This window comes from Struthio camelus, chromosome 11, assembly GCF_040807025.1.
Source record: "Struthio camelus isolate bStrCam1 chromosome 11, bStrCam1.hap1, whole genome shotgun sequence".
Classification (NCBI taxonomy): Eukaryota; Metazoa; Chordata; class Aves; order Struthioniformes; family Struthionidae; genus Struthio; species Struthio camelus.
In genome coordinates, this window is record NC_090952.1 from 23,425,630 (window position 1) to 23,438,163 (window position 12,534).

The 12,534-nt window shown below is 39.5% G+C and overlaps 1 protein-coding gene and 2 non-coding genes across 5 annotated transcripts; all 3 read left to right on the forward strand.

The window, feature by feature from the left end:
• The first annotated feature begins 287 nt into the window (after nt 1–287).
• Nucleotides 288–11,435, forward strand: PABIR2 (PABIR family member 2). Of its 3 annotated transcripts, none has more exons than XM_068957334.1 (10): nt 288–507; nt 875–953; nt 2,308–2,364; nt 2,742–2,785; nt 2,867–2,921; nt 3,148–3,249; nt 4,479–4,567; nt 5,116–5,194; nt 7,547–7,643; nt 8,948–11,435. In XM_068957334.1, the coding sequence occupies exons 1-9, from the start codon at nt 392–394 to the stop codon at nt 7,625–7,627; spliced, it is 702 nt and encodes a 233-aa protein (XP_068813435.1). In that variant the 5' UTR covers nt 288–391; the 3' UTR covers nt 7,628–7,643; nt 8,948–11,435. The 3 variants fall into 3 exon arrangements, with proteins under 3 accessions (XP_068813435.1, XP_068813433.1, XP_068813434.1); XM_068957332.1 differs by having other exon boundaries at nt 5,130–5,194; XM_068957333.1 differs by having other exon boundaries at nt 5,133–5,194.
• LOC138068830 (small nucleolar RNA U109) lies at nt 8,458–8,601 on the forward strand. Its single transcript, XR_011143608.1, has one exon. It is a non-coding gene; the product is annotated as a small nucleolar RNA U109 (small nucleolar RNA).
• Nucleotides 8,705–8,853, forward strand: LOC138068831 (small nucleolar RNA U109). The gene has a single exon (XR_011143609.1). It is a non-coding gene; the product is annotated as a small nucleolar RNA U109 (small nucleolar RNA).
• Nucleotides 11,436–12,534: the final 1,099 nt, after the last annotated feature.

Below are 12,534 nucleotides of genomic sequence, written 5' to 3' on the forward strand. Positions count from 1 at the left end.
GGTTAGTTTTGCCTCCGCCCTACTCGCCGCGCATGCGCGGTGGGCGGCGCGGCGGGGGCGCTCGGGGTGCTGTGGGTGTCCGGCCCGAGGCGTCGCTCCCCTCAGGAGGCGGCAGCGGCAGCGAGCGCGCGCGGGAGGTCGTCGGGCGGCGGCGGCGGGAGCGGCTGTGGGAAGGGGCCGCCGGCGGGCCGGCCCCGGCATGGGGCGCTGCTGGGGCCGCCGCCTTCGCCGGGCCCGCCGCGCCGCCGGAGGCTGCCTGCGGCGCCGCCCGCGGGGCCTGTAGGGGCGGCGGCGGCGGCATGAGGAGCCGCGGCGGCCGCCGGCTGTGAATGGGCGTCGCGGCGGAGCGGGAGGAGCCGGAGCCGCGGGAGCCGCCGCCGCCGCCGCCGCGATGGCTCAGGAGAAAATGGAGCTGGACCTGGAGCTGCCGCCGGGGAGCGCCGCGGCGCCGGGCGACGGGGGCGGGCTGAGGCGGTCGAACAGCGCCCCCCTCATCCACGGGCTCAGGTGAGCGCGGCCCCCGCGGCCTGCGGCGCCCGCGGAGCCTGCGGGGGTCCGGCTGCGGGCGGCGGTCGGGGCAGGCCGCGGGCTGCTGCGTGGCGCAGGCCGCCCGAACGTCTCGCTTGCGCCTCGGGGCGCTCGAGGGGGGCCGCGAGTTCCCTCCGCGCCGCTACGGGGAGGCGCCGCCGCGCGGGCCCCTCGGGCAGCGAGCGAGAGCGCTTGCTGGGCTCCAGAGTCAGCCACTGAAACGAAATGCTTCCCTTCAGCGCCCTGGAGACTTGCAGTGTAGCATGATACGGTGTTTTTAAAAATTTTTTTAAATAAGGCATACCTTAGTTGATTATTCCCAAATCGTTTGTTTTTGTTTTTCCAGTGACAACTCGCAGGTCTTTCAGCCTTATGTGTTGCGAACTCGCCGGAACAGTACAACAGTTATGAGCCGTCACAGCATGGTAAGGAATCTTAAGCCTGTTTTGTTTACGCCTAACCAGAAGTAATTGACTTAAAGAAATGAAGTTAAACTTGATTTTTATTTGCACTGAACATTCCAGCAAGCTTCCAAGCTACAGAACGTAGTATATTTTTTCCCCCGTAACTGTAATCTGCATATAAAATAAACGTGTATATTAATTATATATCCCCAAGAAGGGAAAAATAGCTGCAGCTACTTCAGAATCATTGTATTAAGTACAGTCTTAAATTTAATGTGCGACCTGAGTATGGGCTTGAAGAGAAAGCTGCTGTTACGATTGAATGTGTTGAACGATTGCTTTAATTCTTACTAAAAACGTAAAAGAGGGAATCCCAAATTTCCTTTGACCGAGGTTTTTGACAGACATGCTCTCTCTTTGTAAAAAGCTGAACACTAGGCAGCAGAGCATCATATGAAGAAGAGTAATTTATATGTTCTTGCCCCTGTTCTATAAATCTGTTAGTGGATAGTACTGCGGTTACTGAACTTCAGAGATGTTGCATTTCTCCTTTTCTCCTTTTCCTTAATGTCAACTTGGGGACCTCTCTGCTCTTTCCTACTTTTTTTTTTTTTTTCCTCTCTGAGGGTAGTGAAGATTCAGCTTTGCTTCTCAAAACCTGTAGAACATAAAGTCCTGGAATACATGTTGCTTCTTTGTCTTCTATTTTCTTCAGAAAAAGTGGGATGGAATTATAGTTCCAAGTCTTCTGTTACAATATTTCTTAAAAATACATTTCCAAAATTCTAGACCTCAAAACAGTAGAGATGCCACAGTAGAGACAATGCATTTTGAGTGGGGAGTATTGGCCTGTTTCTGTATGGCAGTAGCCAAAGTTCTAGAGGGATTAGATGCATAAAATACTATGCTGTTGCAAAAGTAAAAATTTTAGGGGATGTTGTTCAAGATGAAGCTGAGAGACTGAGATTTCTCTTCTTTTCTATAAGCCATCTGGTTGAATAAATTTAGTACTGGAGTCTATCTTTTTATTCTTGGCATTAGAGAGTTAGATTATATAATGTTCCTACTTAGTTTCATTTATAATACCTCACTTTTCTTAATGGCATACGTAGCTGTTCTTGCATTGGAGGTACTAAGCAGCGTCTGCTTTTACTTGTGCCACTTGCTGAGTGATGGAATTAATTTGTAAGTAGTAAGACTAGTCTTTTCCTCTTGAAGATCAGTGTTCTCTTGTTGCAACATTGAGTCATCCACACATAGTACTACAGCTCAGTTTTAATTCTCCAAGAGTGTAATAATGGGACTGATAGTAAATAGGATGTGTGCAAGCCATTGATTTTTGTGATTTAAACATGGCAGCTGTCACTTTTTTCAGTTGCTGTCGTCATCTCCTATTCGTATTCCTAGTAGCCGACTTCATCAGATCAGAAGGGTAAGTGTAGTTTTTAACTGTCTATTTTAGTAACAGAATGACAAGTAGTTCAGTGTTTATATAAATGCTTCTGTAATGGGAATTTCTATCCTATTAATTCTTTTTTAGCTCTATTTCCTTTAGCAGTTGAAAAACTGAATTTCAGCACGGAAGTGTCCCTGCAATGCCTGTCATGTTTAAGCCTTTTTGCGTTTTTGAAGTGTTGCTTTTTGTTAAAGAGAAATGGTGAATGGGCTGGTATCAGTCTCTTCTTTCTGGAGTGCTCCTGGTGTTTAAATTTCAATTCTAAAGGCAAATTATTGAACCAGGGGTGTTATTCTAAGCGCCTTTGATGAACTGTGTGTCGTGGAGAAACTTAGAACATATATCTTCTGCAGGAGGAAGGAGTGGATTTAATGAACAGGGAAACAGCACATGAAAGGTGCGTATTATTGAAACAAGATGATAAAATAGCCGGAGTTATCCTCTTTGTAGCTACTGATGGAATTTTTTTCTGTTCTAGGGAAGTGCAAACAGCAATGCAGATAAGCCAGTCATGGGAGGAGAGCTTGAGCCTGGTAATCTCTTTACAGATGTTTCAGTTTTAATTCTGCTTCTACACTGAACTGATGAATTTAAGGGAAAGAGAGGAAGTAACTGTGGAAATAATTTTAAGAAAGTCTTAAGGTCATCTGCTTTAGTTCTTTTGTGCGTTTGACCTAATAATGTTCCATCGGAAAGTTGTGGCTTGGATTCTAAGGTAACATCCTGTGTCACTTAAGTTTGAAACTTTTGTATTTACAGAGTGACAATGACTTGGACAAGTCTGAGAAATCTTCCTCCCCGAAGAGAATAGACTTCATCCCAGTTTCGCCTGCACCGTCACCTACTAGGGGAATAGGAAAGGTAGGATAAATGAAATATCAAAAAGAGATCACATTTTAGAATTTTAGGTTAAGGTGAACTGTGAAGACAGGTGAAACTTGACAAATTGTTTGACATTTAAAAAAAAAAAAAAAGAGCTTAACAATTACAGGTTCACGTTTTTTGGCTTTCAACACTTAGTTGCTTGTCGTCTTAGAGTCTGCAGAGTTTAAGCACTGTGCTAGTTATTCTGCCACACTGGGTGTTTGGGAGGGGTTAGGGTTCTCATTCTAAGGTCTCTACAGTAATCAGATAAGGACATGAGCTACATAAGTTGGGGTGATGCTGTGGAAGAAGCACCAAGATCTGCATGTGCCAAACGTGGAGAGAAGAGAATAGGTAAAGATGAGAAGCTGCAGACGTGTATGATGACAGTGGAATTGTGTCCATCGGATGTGGAAAGGAGGGCATAAAGTTGCTGTAGAAGACTGTTCAAATTTGGACATGTTCAATTTGCATTGGAGGCTGGCAGATGCTGGCAAAAGGAAAGAGATGGACTTCAGTTAAAGATCTTCTCTACTATTTTCGGTTACAACTGGAGAACTGAAACGTAGCACAGAGAAACTGGCAACTGTGTTTGAAGACAGTCTTCTCGACCTTGTTTTCATACTCTTTTGTGGTTCTGCTTTTGTAGTGCTACTGTATCATTGCATGGCTTTATGAGTATTTGTGTTGATGCATAGAGGAGCCACGTACTAGTGCTGAGTGAATCCCATCCTGGTATGATGCTGTAATGCTGGGATCTGGCCCTGTGCCCTTAGAATTGCAACTGTAAAGCAGTAGTAGAAAGCAGAGTTAAATATTCTGTTCTGCTCTGGTAGATCGTGTTAAGCTTTCAGATCAGGCATATTCTGAGTAAACTCTACTTCTTTGTCTAACAGGCATCTTTTAAAAAATAAGTGCTAAGTACGGTACTGCTACTCCTAAATGTAGCGGGAAGAACTGAAACAGCACTTTTTATTTAGAAAACAATGTCTATTTCGACTTCTGTTTTCGCGGGTTTTTGAATTTACGGTTAATGTGAGCAGTATTGCTTTAGCCAGTATGTTTCTGTAAGTCCGATTTTAATGCCTCTAAGATTATGTTTGATCGTCTCTGCCCTGTTTTGTTAGTAGGTTTTCTTTAATTGGGGATGTTTTGGAGGAGTGGGAGGGAACACTAGAGCATTTAAAAACAAATTCTGAAGCTTCTTAACGTGGCTCTTTCTGCAGCAATGTTTTTCACCATCGCTGCAAATGTTTGTGAGCAGTAATGGATTACCTCCAAGTCCTATTCCCAGTCCAACAAGGCGGTTCTCCAGGTAAGTAACTTTTCAAAGGAACAGGAATTCATTGGCTTAAATTCCAAGGCTAGCACAAAGATTAATTATAGCTGATGTTCAGGCGTTAAAAGAGATTTCACTTTGTCAAAGCTTTATCAAATTATTACCACATGAAAATGCTTTAAAAGCTCAAACTTTACCAGTGGTGACTTTCTGTGGGTTTTCTTTTGATAGTCTCTGTCAACTTTAAAATAGACTTTTGGGAAATTCCTAGATGCTTCAGTTGACCTTCATGAGATTTGTCAGCGTATTATATCAATATTATATCCAGTTTAGGAATGGACTTAAGTGAGAATGTGATGCGCTGTGCTGAAAGTTCTAGCAAGTCTACTGCAAATTTGTACAACAGATAATCTGCTCTCATAGGCAGCACTTCCTTGTTTATCTACATATTCAGATTCCCTAACATTCCAGTTGTAAGGGAATAGTTTTAAAAAGTATTTCATGTGATACGATTGAGTTGATTTGATACTAGGTATGATGTTCAAATTTGGAAACTTTACACACCTTGCTATCAGTGCTATCAGTGCTCTCTCTTTAGCAGAAGGAGTCAAAGTCCAATCAACTGTATCAGGCCCAGTGTTCTTGGCCCTATTAAAAGAAAAGGTATGTATATTCACGTTATGAGATGTTTTAAAATGGACACCGTTTTGCAGCTAAATTTTTTTCTCTCTTCCTTGTTTTTGTATTGTCCCATAAATGCAATGCACTTGCATCCATGATGAACTGGAATTTGCTGATCTTAGCTTCCAGATATAGTATAAAGTAGCTAGTTTAAGAATGAAAATCTTTAAAAGCAGCTATGACTTAAGAGGCACACTTTAATCCATTTAAAATTAAACGTTTATGAATATTTGTAAGCCATGAAATTCCAAAGAGTATCACTGTACAGTGCACACCCTTCAGATCATTCCTGGAATGTTGCTTATAGTGCAATATCTTCTAAATTTAGTACCAGTTGTTTGTTTTTACTCTGAAAGTTCAGAAGGTGAGTGTTGGAGAATTAGAGAAATGGAATAGATCAGTGCCCTCTCGTAGGGGGAAAAGCACGTGCCTTCCTGGAAGTATTCAGCGTTAAGAATATTCAAAGTACGTCCTAGAGCAAGTTGCTGTAATAGAACTGTAAGATTAAGGTATTTACAAGATGCCTCTAATTATACTTTCTTTCTGCTCGAGCATTCTAGAATGGACCAAAAGCGTGTTCTTTTGTTTTACAAGGCGTATGTTTATGATTTAGCCTTTGAGAAAAGTTACTGGGCTTGTTTTGTTTTTCTTAAGTCTGATCGCTTGTTAAATAACGTTGTCCAATGTACATTGGATTGATAGGACGGCTTTTTGGAGATATCACTTCTGTCCTGACTAATATTCTTCTGTGAATTTTAGGCATTAGAAATTGTACAAAAGTATATCAGACTCAATGATCGAGAGGGAACACGTGTTCATACTGTTTTACTTTAAAACAATTATATATTTAAAACAGTACAGGTAAAAGGCAGGCTTTCCTTATCCTATGCTTGTGCTGTTGTGAAACATCTTTTATAAAGTGGAAGTATGAGTTTACCTTTTTCACTTGATGTATCAAGCAATTTTCAAAACGTTACCTAGTTTTAAAATATCTAATCCACTTAAACGAACCTGATTTCATTTCCTAAACACATAGCCCTGTTATTTCCTCAATTTTAGCAGCAGCTTCATGGTTCATATTCTGTGAATATGACATGGTAACAAATTGACTAATCCGTGTGGAAGGAAGTGAACATAATGTATTTAAGAGCATTTCACTGCTATAAAGAATTAATACTAGTAGAATGAGCAGGGCATTGTAGCAGTGTAACTTTGCGAAATTTCCAGTGGTTGAAGAGTTGCCTCTCTTCTTTTTTGTGTAAGACTAAATACTTGGTATCTTTTTTTCCCCCCTTCCTCATTGTGCCTGGTGGAAGCTGTCATTCTTTCCCTTCAAAGAAGGGGATGTATCCTTGCGTGCTACAGGAAATAAATTTGGGAAGGTCATCAGTCTTGTATAAAATGAGTGGTAGTGTAATTCTCTTTCATAAAATGTTAATGTATTTTGTTTCACTAAAGCACTTAACTTCTGTCAGTTTTTCAAACTGACCCCACAACCGCTGCAAAGTTCAGGTAAAAAGCCAGAAAAACTATTTCCATTTCATGTTTTTGATGTCAGACTAGAAATTAAAAATGTATTGTAGCTGAGAGGGTTTTCTTTTTTAGTCTTGGCAAGTTCATGGTGTATTGTACGAAAGCTACTAATAAGCTAGCTCATTCTTGGGGCAAATTATACAAAACAGATTAGATGAATTCTCCTACTCATCTTTGAATCTTTTAACATCAGTAAATGATTACAGGTATAAAGAAAGTCTGATCCATGATGAATAAGTACAAATGCATACACATGCCAAATTTTTATATTCAGCTTTTATGCGAAATTGTACATGCACATGAGTACCTGCTGAACTCAGGAGGATGAGATTGTGGACAAAGCTGATGTTTCTGTTTTCATAATCATCACTGAGAATTTTAATTTCCGTGTTTTGTCTTACGACATTTGTCTTAGCTGCTGCTTAAACTTAAGTCACCCTAATTAGTTTGTTAAGTCACCCTAATTAGTTTGCTTCAGATCATATTGTCTGATTGTACTCTAAGTAGCAAGTGCATGGCTTTTTTTTTTTTTTTTTTTTTTTTTAATGAATGAGACTATTTTAGTCCCTCATGCTGCTGAAGCAATAGTTAAATTAAGGATGGACTGGATGATGAAACAACACTAGCATCAAATTAATGTGCCTTACCAAGTGCTCAGTTGGCTGAACTGGAGACATTATAAGATAGTATTACAAATGCAGCCTTGCTCCGTTATGGACAAACTTCTCTTAAAATAGGCAAATATCAAATGGACCTTCCGGAGACCCAAGTGAATTTGTTTATTTGCGCTGTTCTCCTTAGGTGAAATGGAAACTGAAAGTCAGCCAAAGAGACTTTTTCAAGGAACAACCAACATGCTTTCTCCAGATGTTACACATCTGACAGATCTCAGTTCATGGTAAAATATTTTATATGCTCTGAAATGCCAAAACGGAGAATGTTGAGCTGTCACAAGCTTTCTTGTTTTTCCAGAAATAATTTTTGTGCATAGCTTGCATGTATGCTTTACTAGGAATTACTGTTGTGATAATGTAGTGTAACAATGTTCCTGTCTGTTTGTTCAATTCTTCCTGAGCCGACTCTAGCCTAGATTTTGTGTCAGAACTTGCATACTGAATATAATTGGCTTATAAGCAAAGTTGCTTTGCGTGATAGATGTCTCGTTATTTCAGTGTGTTGTAGGTAGTGGTCATATAGTATCTGTGGCACCTACCTGACTATTGAGAAAACGTGTTATCCTATGTGACTGCATCAACCATTCACATAGTTCTTATTTAAGATTTTTAGTGTTACAGGCTGTCTCCTTTTTGCAAATCATAAAAAGCTGACTACTACTTTGTGACAAAAGAAGTCAGATAAAGTATTCTAAAATATCAACCCTGCATACCAAAATTTCAGCTAATCTACAGAACTGGAAGCCCCTAGAAAAGTTTCTTCCACCATGTTGCTTTTGGCTAAATTACATGTCCTCAATGATATACCTCAAGATGTCACAATCCAAACAGATGAATTCTTCGTATACGAAAGGAAAATTTATTTCAGTGTCTTGCTTTGAATAGTGTAATATTAAAGAACAAACTTGCTAATTAATGACACCTCTGCTGCATTGCTGAATAGATTGTTATTCCTTTCCTATAATCTTCTACAGTTTTGTTCTCATTCGTTATCACCTCTTTTTTTATAACTGATTAAAGTTAGAGTCTTAATTTAGCCTGCATGTTAAAAAAAAAATCATTCTGCTCCTCGTTCCCTTGAGGAGCATGAACATATATATAACATGCTACAGAAAACAAGGAGTCCTCAGGGCTGCCAGTCTTGCAGTGAAGACTGAGTGGTAGTATATGTCTCCTACAGCTCTTCTACAATGGAGAAAGTGGATCAACTTCGTTAACTTTGTATACAAAGTTTGTTGTTACCAGTTATCACCTCTTTTCTGTTACTGGTTAGTCTTAATTTAGTCTGCATGTTAAAAAAAAAAAAATCATTCTGCTCCTCGTTCCCTTGAGGAGCATGAACATATATATATAACATGCTACAGAAAACAAGGAGTCCTCAGGGCTGCCAGTCTTGCAGTGAAGACTGAGTGGTAGTATATGTCTCCTACAGCTCTTCTACAATGGAGAAAGTGGATCAACTTTGTTACCTTTGTGCACGAAATCATAGCGCCCATGTTATTTAATAACCATTTTTCTTTTTCCCCAGCCTGTCTTCAGATATTCTTGATGGGAGTAGCAGCAGTGTTGGCTCTTCGTCTGATTCACTGACTAAAGGCAGCATAACCACAGAGTCTCCAGTAACATGCTCAAACTCATGCTCTTCATTCATTTTGATGGATGATCTCTCACCTAAGTGACTTAATCAGTTCTGAGTCAGTGTTTGGCTGTGCTGTTCCCTTGCTGTACTCCTGTACAGAGAAACGAACTCTGATCCTTGAACCATTAACACAAGGATTAATATTAAATGGAAAAATTATTGTAACTGTAATCCTTGGCAACTTTCCAGTGATTTTGATTTATCCATTTAATGGACATGTTAGACCATATTAATGTCTGATTTTGCGGATTTATTTTATAAGCAAGATGTCTGCTAAGATTATACTAACTTTTTTGCTTTCAAAAACTTGCATACACTTTTTGATTCCAAGATAGGTGTCTACCTATTAGTGTTGCAATTTTTAGAAAAATACTTCTATCACTATTGTGGTCACTATGTCTAGGGAAATGATGTGATTCAGAAGGATTTGAAAATATTAACTTATTCTCTGGCACTTCTACCATTAGGTAAAGCTATTCTATTTGCTTTTTTTTTTTTTTCTTCCCTCCCCAATGACTACCCTCAAATTCTCTTGCAGAAGGGGAAAAAAAATGAGATATATATATATATTTTTTTCCTAGTGCTACCAGTCATTTCTTTTGATAGAGAAGACCACTATGGGTCTGGAAATCTCGCTGTCTTGCATTTTGAAAAAAATAGTGACTGGTACTTTTGCCATCAGTGGAGGAAATAACAATGCTCTATGAACGTGATTAAAATAGCTGCATAGTTCTCTCCCCAGACCCTTCATCCTACAGATGATATGGAATTTGGTCAATTTTCGGAAGCATTTGACCAAGGAAGATTAATCCATGCCTCGATCGAAGACATACAGTGCAAATAACTAAGTTATTGAAACTACTGTGTAGGGGAACACGTATGGCACCATCAATGTCTCCTGTGGCATTGAGGTCATAGGTATTTGTGCCTTAGGGGACATTGTTACAAAATTATGGAATGTAAACGTGAGGGGTGGGTGGGAAAAGTCCTTTGTGTACAGCTTGTTTATAGAGTGCTTACCAGAATCTCTCGTCAGTGCTGCTTTCCTTAGTGTTCCCCTCCAAGGTATGTGCTCCGTTGCAAGGTGCTGTGGGCAGTCCCAACCATGCTGTGAGACGGCAGCCTATATAATACCTTTTGAAGCCGCTGTGTACAGCATTTATGCCTTTGTTTGTCGTGAGCAGGGCAAACAGCTAAAATGAACGTTTGATTTCTAAGGAAAGACTTTGAAGTTTGGATTGCATACTAGCTCTGCAAATTGTTTGACTAAGGAGTTATATTTGAGCTATGAGTAGTCTTGATACAGTACCTTGGTCAGTCTGAGGTAAGACAATAGATATTTTACTTTTTAAAAAGACTTAACGGGGCAAAATAAATCCGTTTGTAATCTACTGTGTTATGCTATTTATTATTTATAACTATGTAAAAAGTCTGTGGTGATGAATTATAGTATTTTTTTATGATTGAATAAGTTTTTTATGTTCAGTAATTGCTGGCTGGTTTGTATTTAATACGCAACATTGTCTGCCAGAATCATAAGCTTCCATTTTTGAATGTTTGTAAGTAACAGAAATGCTTTTGTTATCTAAAAGTACAACTTCTGATCTTTTTTGAAAGAAAATAGCACTGAATTTAAAGAAAGATTATGTGCTTTAAAAGTGGGCACAGTCTCTGGCAATACTGTCTGGCTAAAAAGGGGAGGGGGCGAGCCATAGTGTTTTTTTTCCTGTTCTGAAAAAACTGTCTAGTTTCCAGAAGACATGTACGTACCATGTTATTTTTTATAAGGTGTTTCCATTAAACTGTAAGAAGTACCATAATGGGCCAACAGTGGCACTTTCATTTGTATTACCATTTTAATCTGTGGAGCGTTAGTTCCCCACCTCAAATAAATGTGCATAATGTAAAAATATTGTCCATTGGTGCCATTTTTAAATGAGCTCTACAGTATTGAATGTTAATTTTATTTGTATCTGCACAGTGCTATTTCTTGAATTTTTGATGTCTTAAATCGCTTTTTTATTCATGCTTGTATTTTCTCTGCCTCCTTGATACTAAAAGAAGGCTGCTTTTACATTTACAAAGTACTGATAAACAGTCTGTGGTAAAATTCGACTTGTTATTTGTGCCCCAGTTCCATTATACTATGCGTTTATTGGTTCTGTGAGTTAAGAAATCTGAACCAGGGTGGCAGAAGGGGGAAGCCTATTGCATGCTTTCTTAAAACTGAGAAGAGCATAGTTACTGCTTATTTTTGGCTGACTTACCTGTACAATTGCTGTATTCCAGATTTGTTTGTCAGTGGAGAGTCTTATATAAGTGCTGGCCTTTGTAAACATTAGAATGTAAACTTCATAAAGCAAACGCACAACTATCACTCTTGTTACAGCATTTTTTTAATGTTTTGGCTAGTCTCCACATTTCAGAAGATATTGCTCTTTTATTAAAAAAAAAAATATATATATATACACGCATACACACTGTGTCTGTTTCAGAATTAATGTCATTGTGAAATTATAATAGGTCCCATCTAGGACTGAAATGTTGCACACAGCTGTAAAGACCACTTGTTTAAAACTAGACATACAAAGTTTTCTAACAGCTGGTGCTTGCACTTAACTGCATGTGAGTTGCTGCTGCTTACAGAATCAATCTTTATTGCGGTCTAAAGGTTAGTACAGCATACTCTGACTAAAAGTTACATCTTTTGGATTTATTAACTGTCTTGGCTGTAGTGAAGTAGATATCAGTTTGGGGAAGGACACCAGCTGCTGCTGGTAGTCAGCTTTAACGGATAACCACAGACCCTTTGCATGCAGTCTCTGGGGGTTTTTTGTTTGTTTTTTTTTTACTTCACCAGATTTATTTGTACTGAATGGCCATAACGGGTGTCTGAGAATTTCCCACCACCACCACTTTTTTTTTTTTTTTTTTTAGTAGTTGGACGTAAGGGGCCACTCAGCGCATACGTATTCCTGAGAAACCCCAGAGACGGCTTACCTTTAGTACAGTAATGATTGAGAAGAAAAACATACTTGCAAATAACCAGTGTAATTCAAGCAGCGTTTTACATAGACTATTTTTAGTATTTTGATTAGTACAGTTATGATGCCAGTTTTTGTATGGCTCATTGACTAGCACTGCCTTTAAATTAAACGGTAAGTATACTGAACCCTCGTTTAGCAAGCTTAAAATGCTGGAAAAATTTTATCAGTGGTTTAGAAAACAAAAGTGTACGTCAGCTGTAGAACTCCTTATGTTTTGATAATATCAAGTGTTCTGAATCAGGAAGTGGATCGCAGCGTGCACGTTTCGTCCCACGTCGTTGAATTTCAAATTGGGGATCGTGGGCCTCAAAAAAGCCTGTGTTTAAGGGGTTGTTCTGACTGTATGCGATTAAGTATGTTCTTCTACGAAGAAAGTAATTAAACTGTCAGTGGGTGGGGATGTAAATCCGAGCCCTGCAGACTTCATTG

Coding starts and splice junctions, on each gene's coding strand:
- PABIR2 (XM_068957332.1), top strand. CDS start 392: ATGGCTCAGGAGAAAATGGAGCTGGACCTGGAGCTGCCGCCGGGGAGC. Junction 5,195..7,546: donor TGGCCCTATTAAAAGAAAAG/GTATGTATATTC, acceptor TGTTCTCCTTAG/GTGAAATGGAAACTGAAAGT. Junction 7,644..8,947: donor CTGACAGATCTCAGTTCATG/GTAAAATATTTT, acceptor CTTTTTCCCCAG/CCTGTCTTCAGATATTCTTG.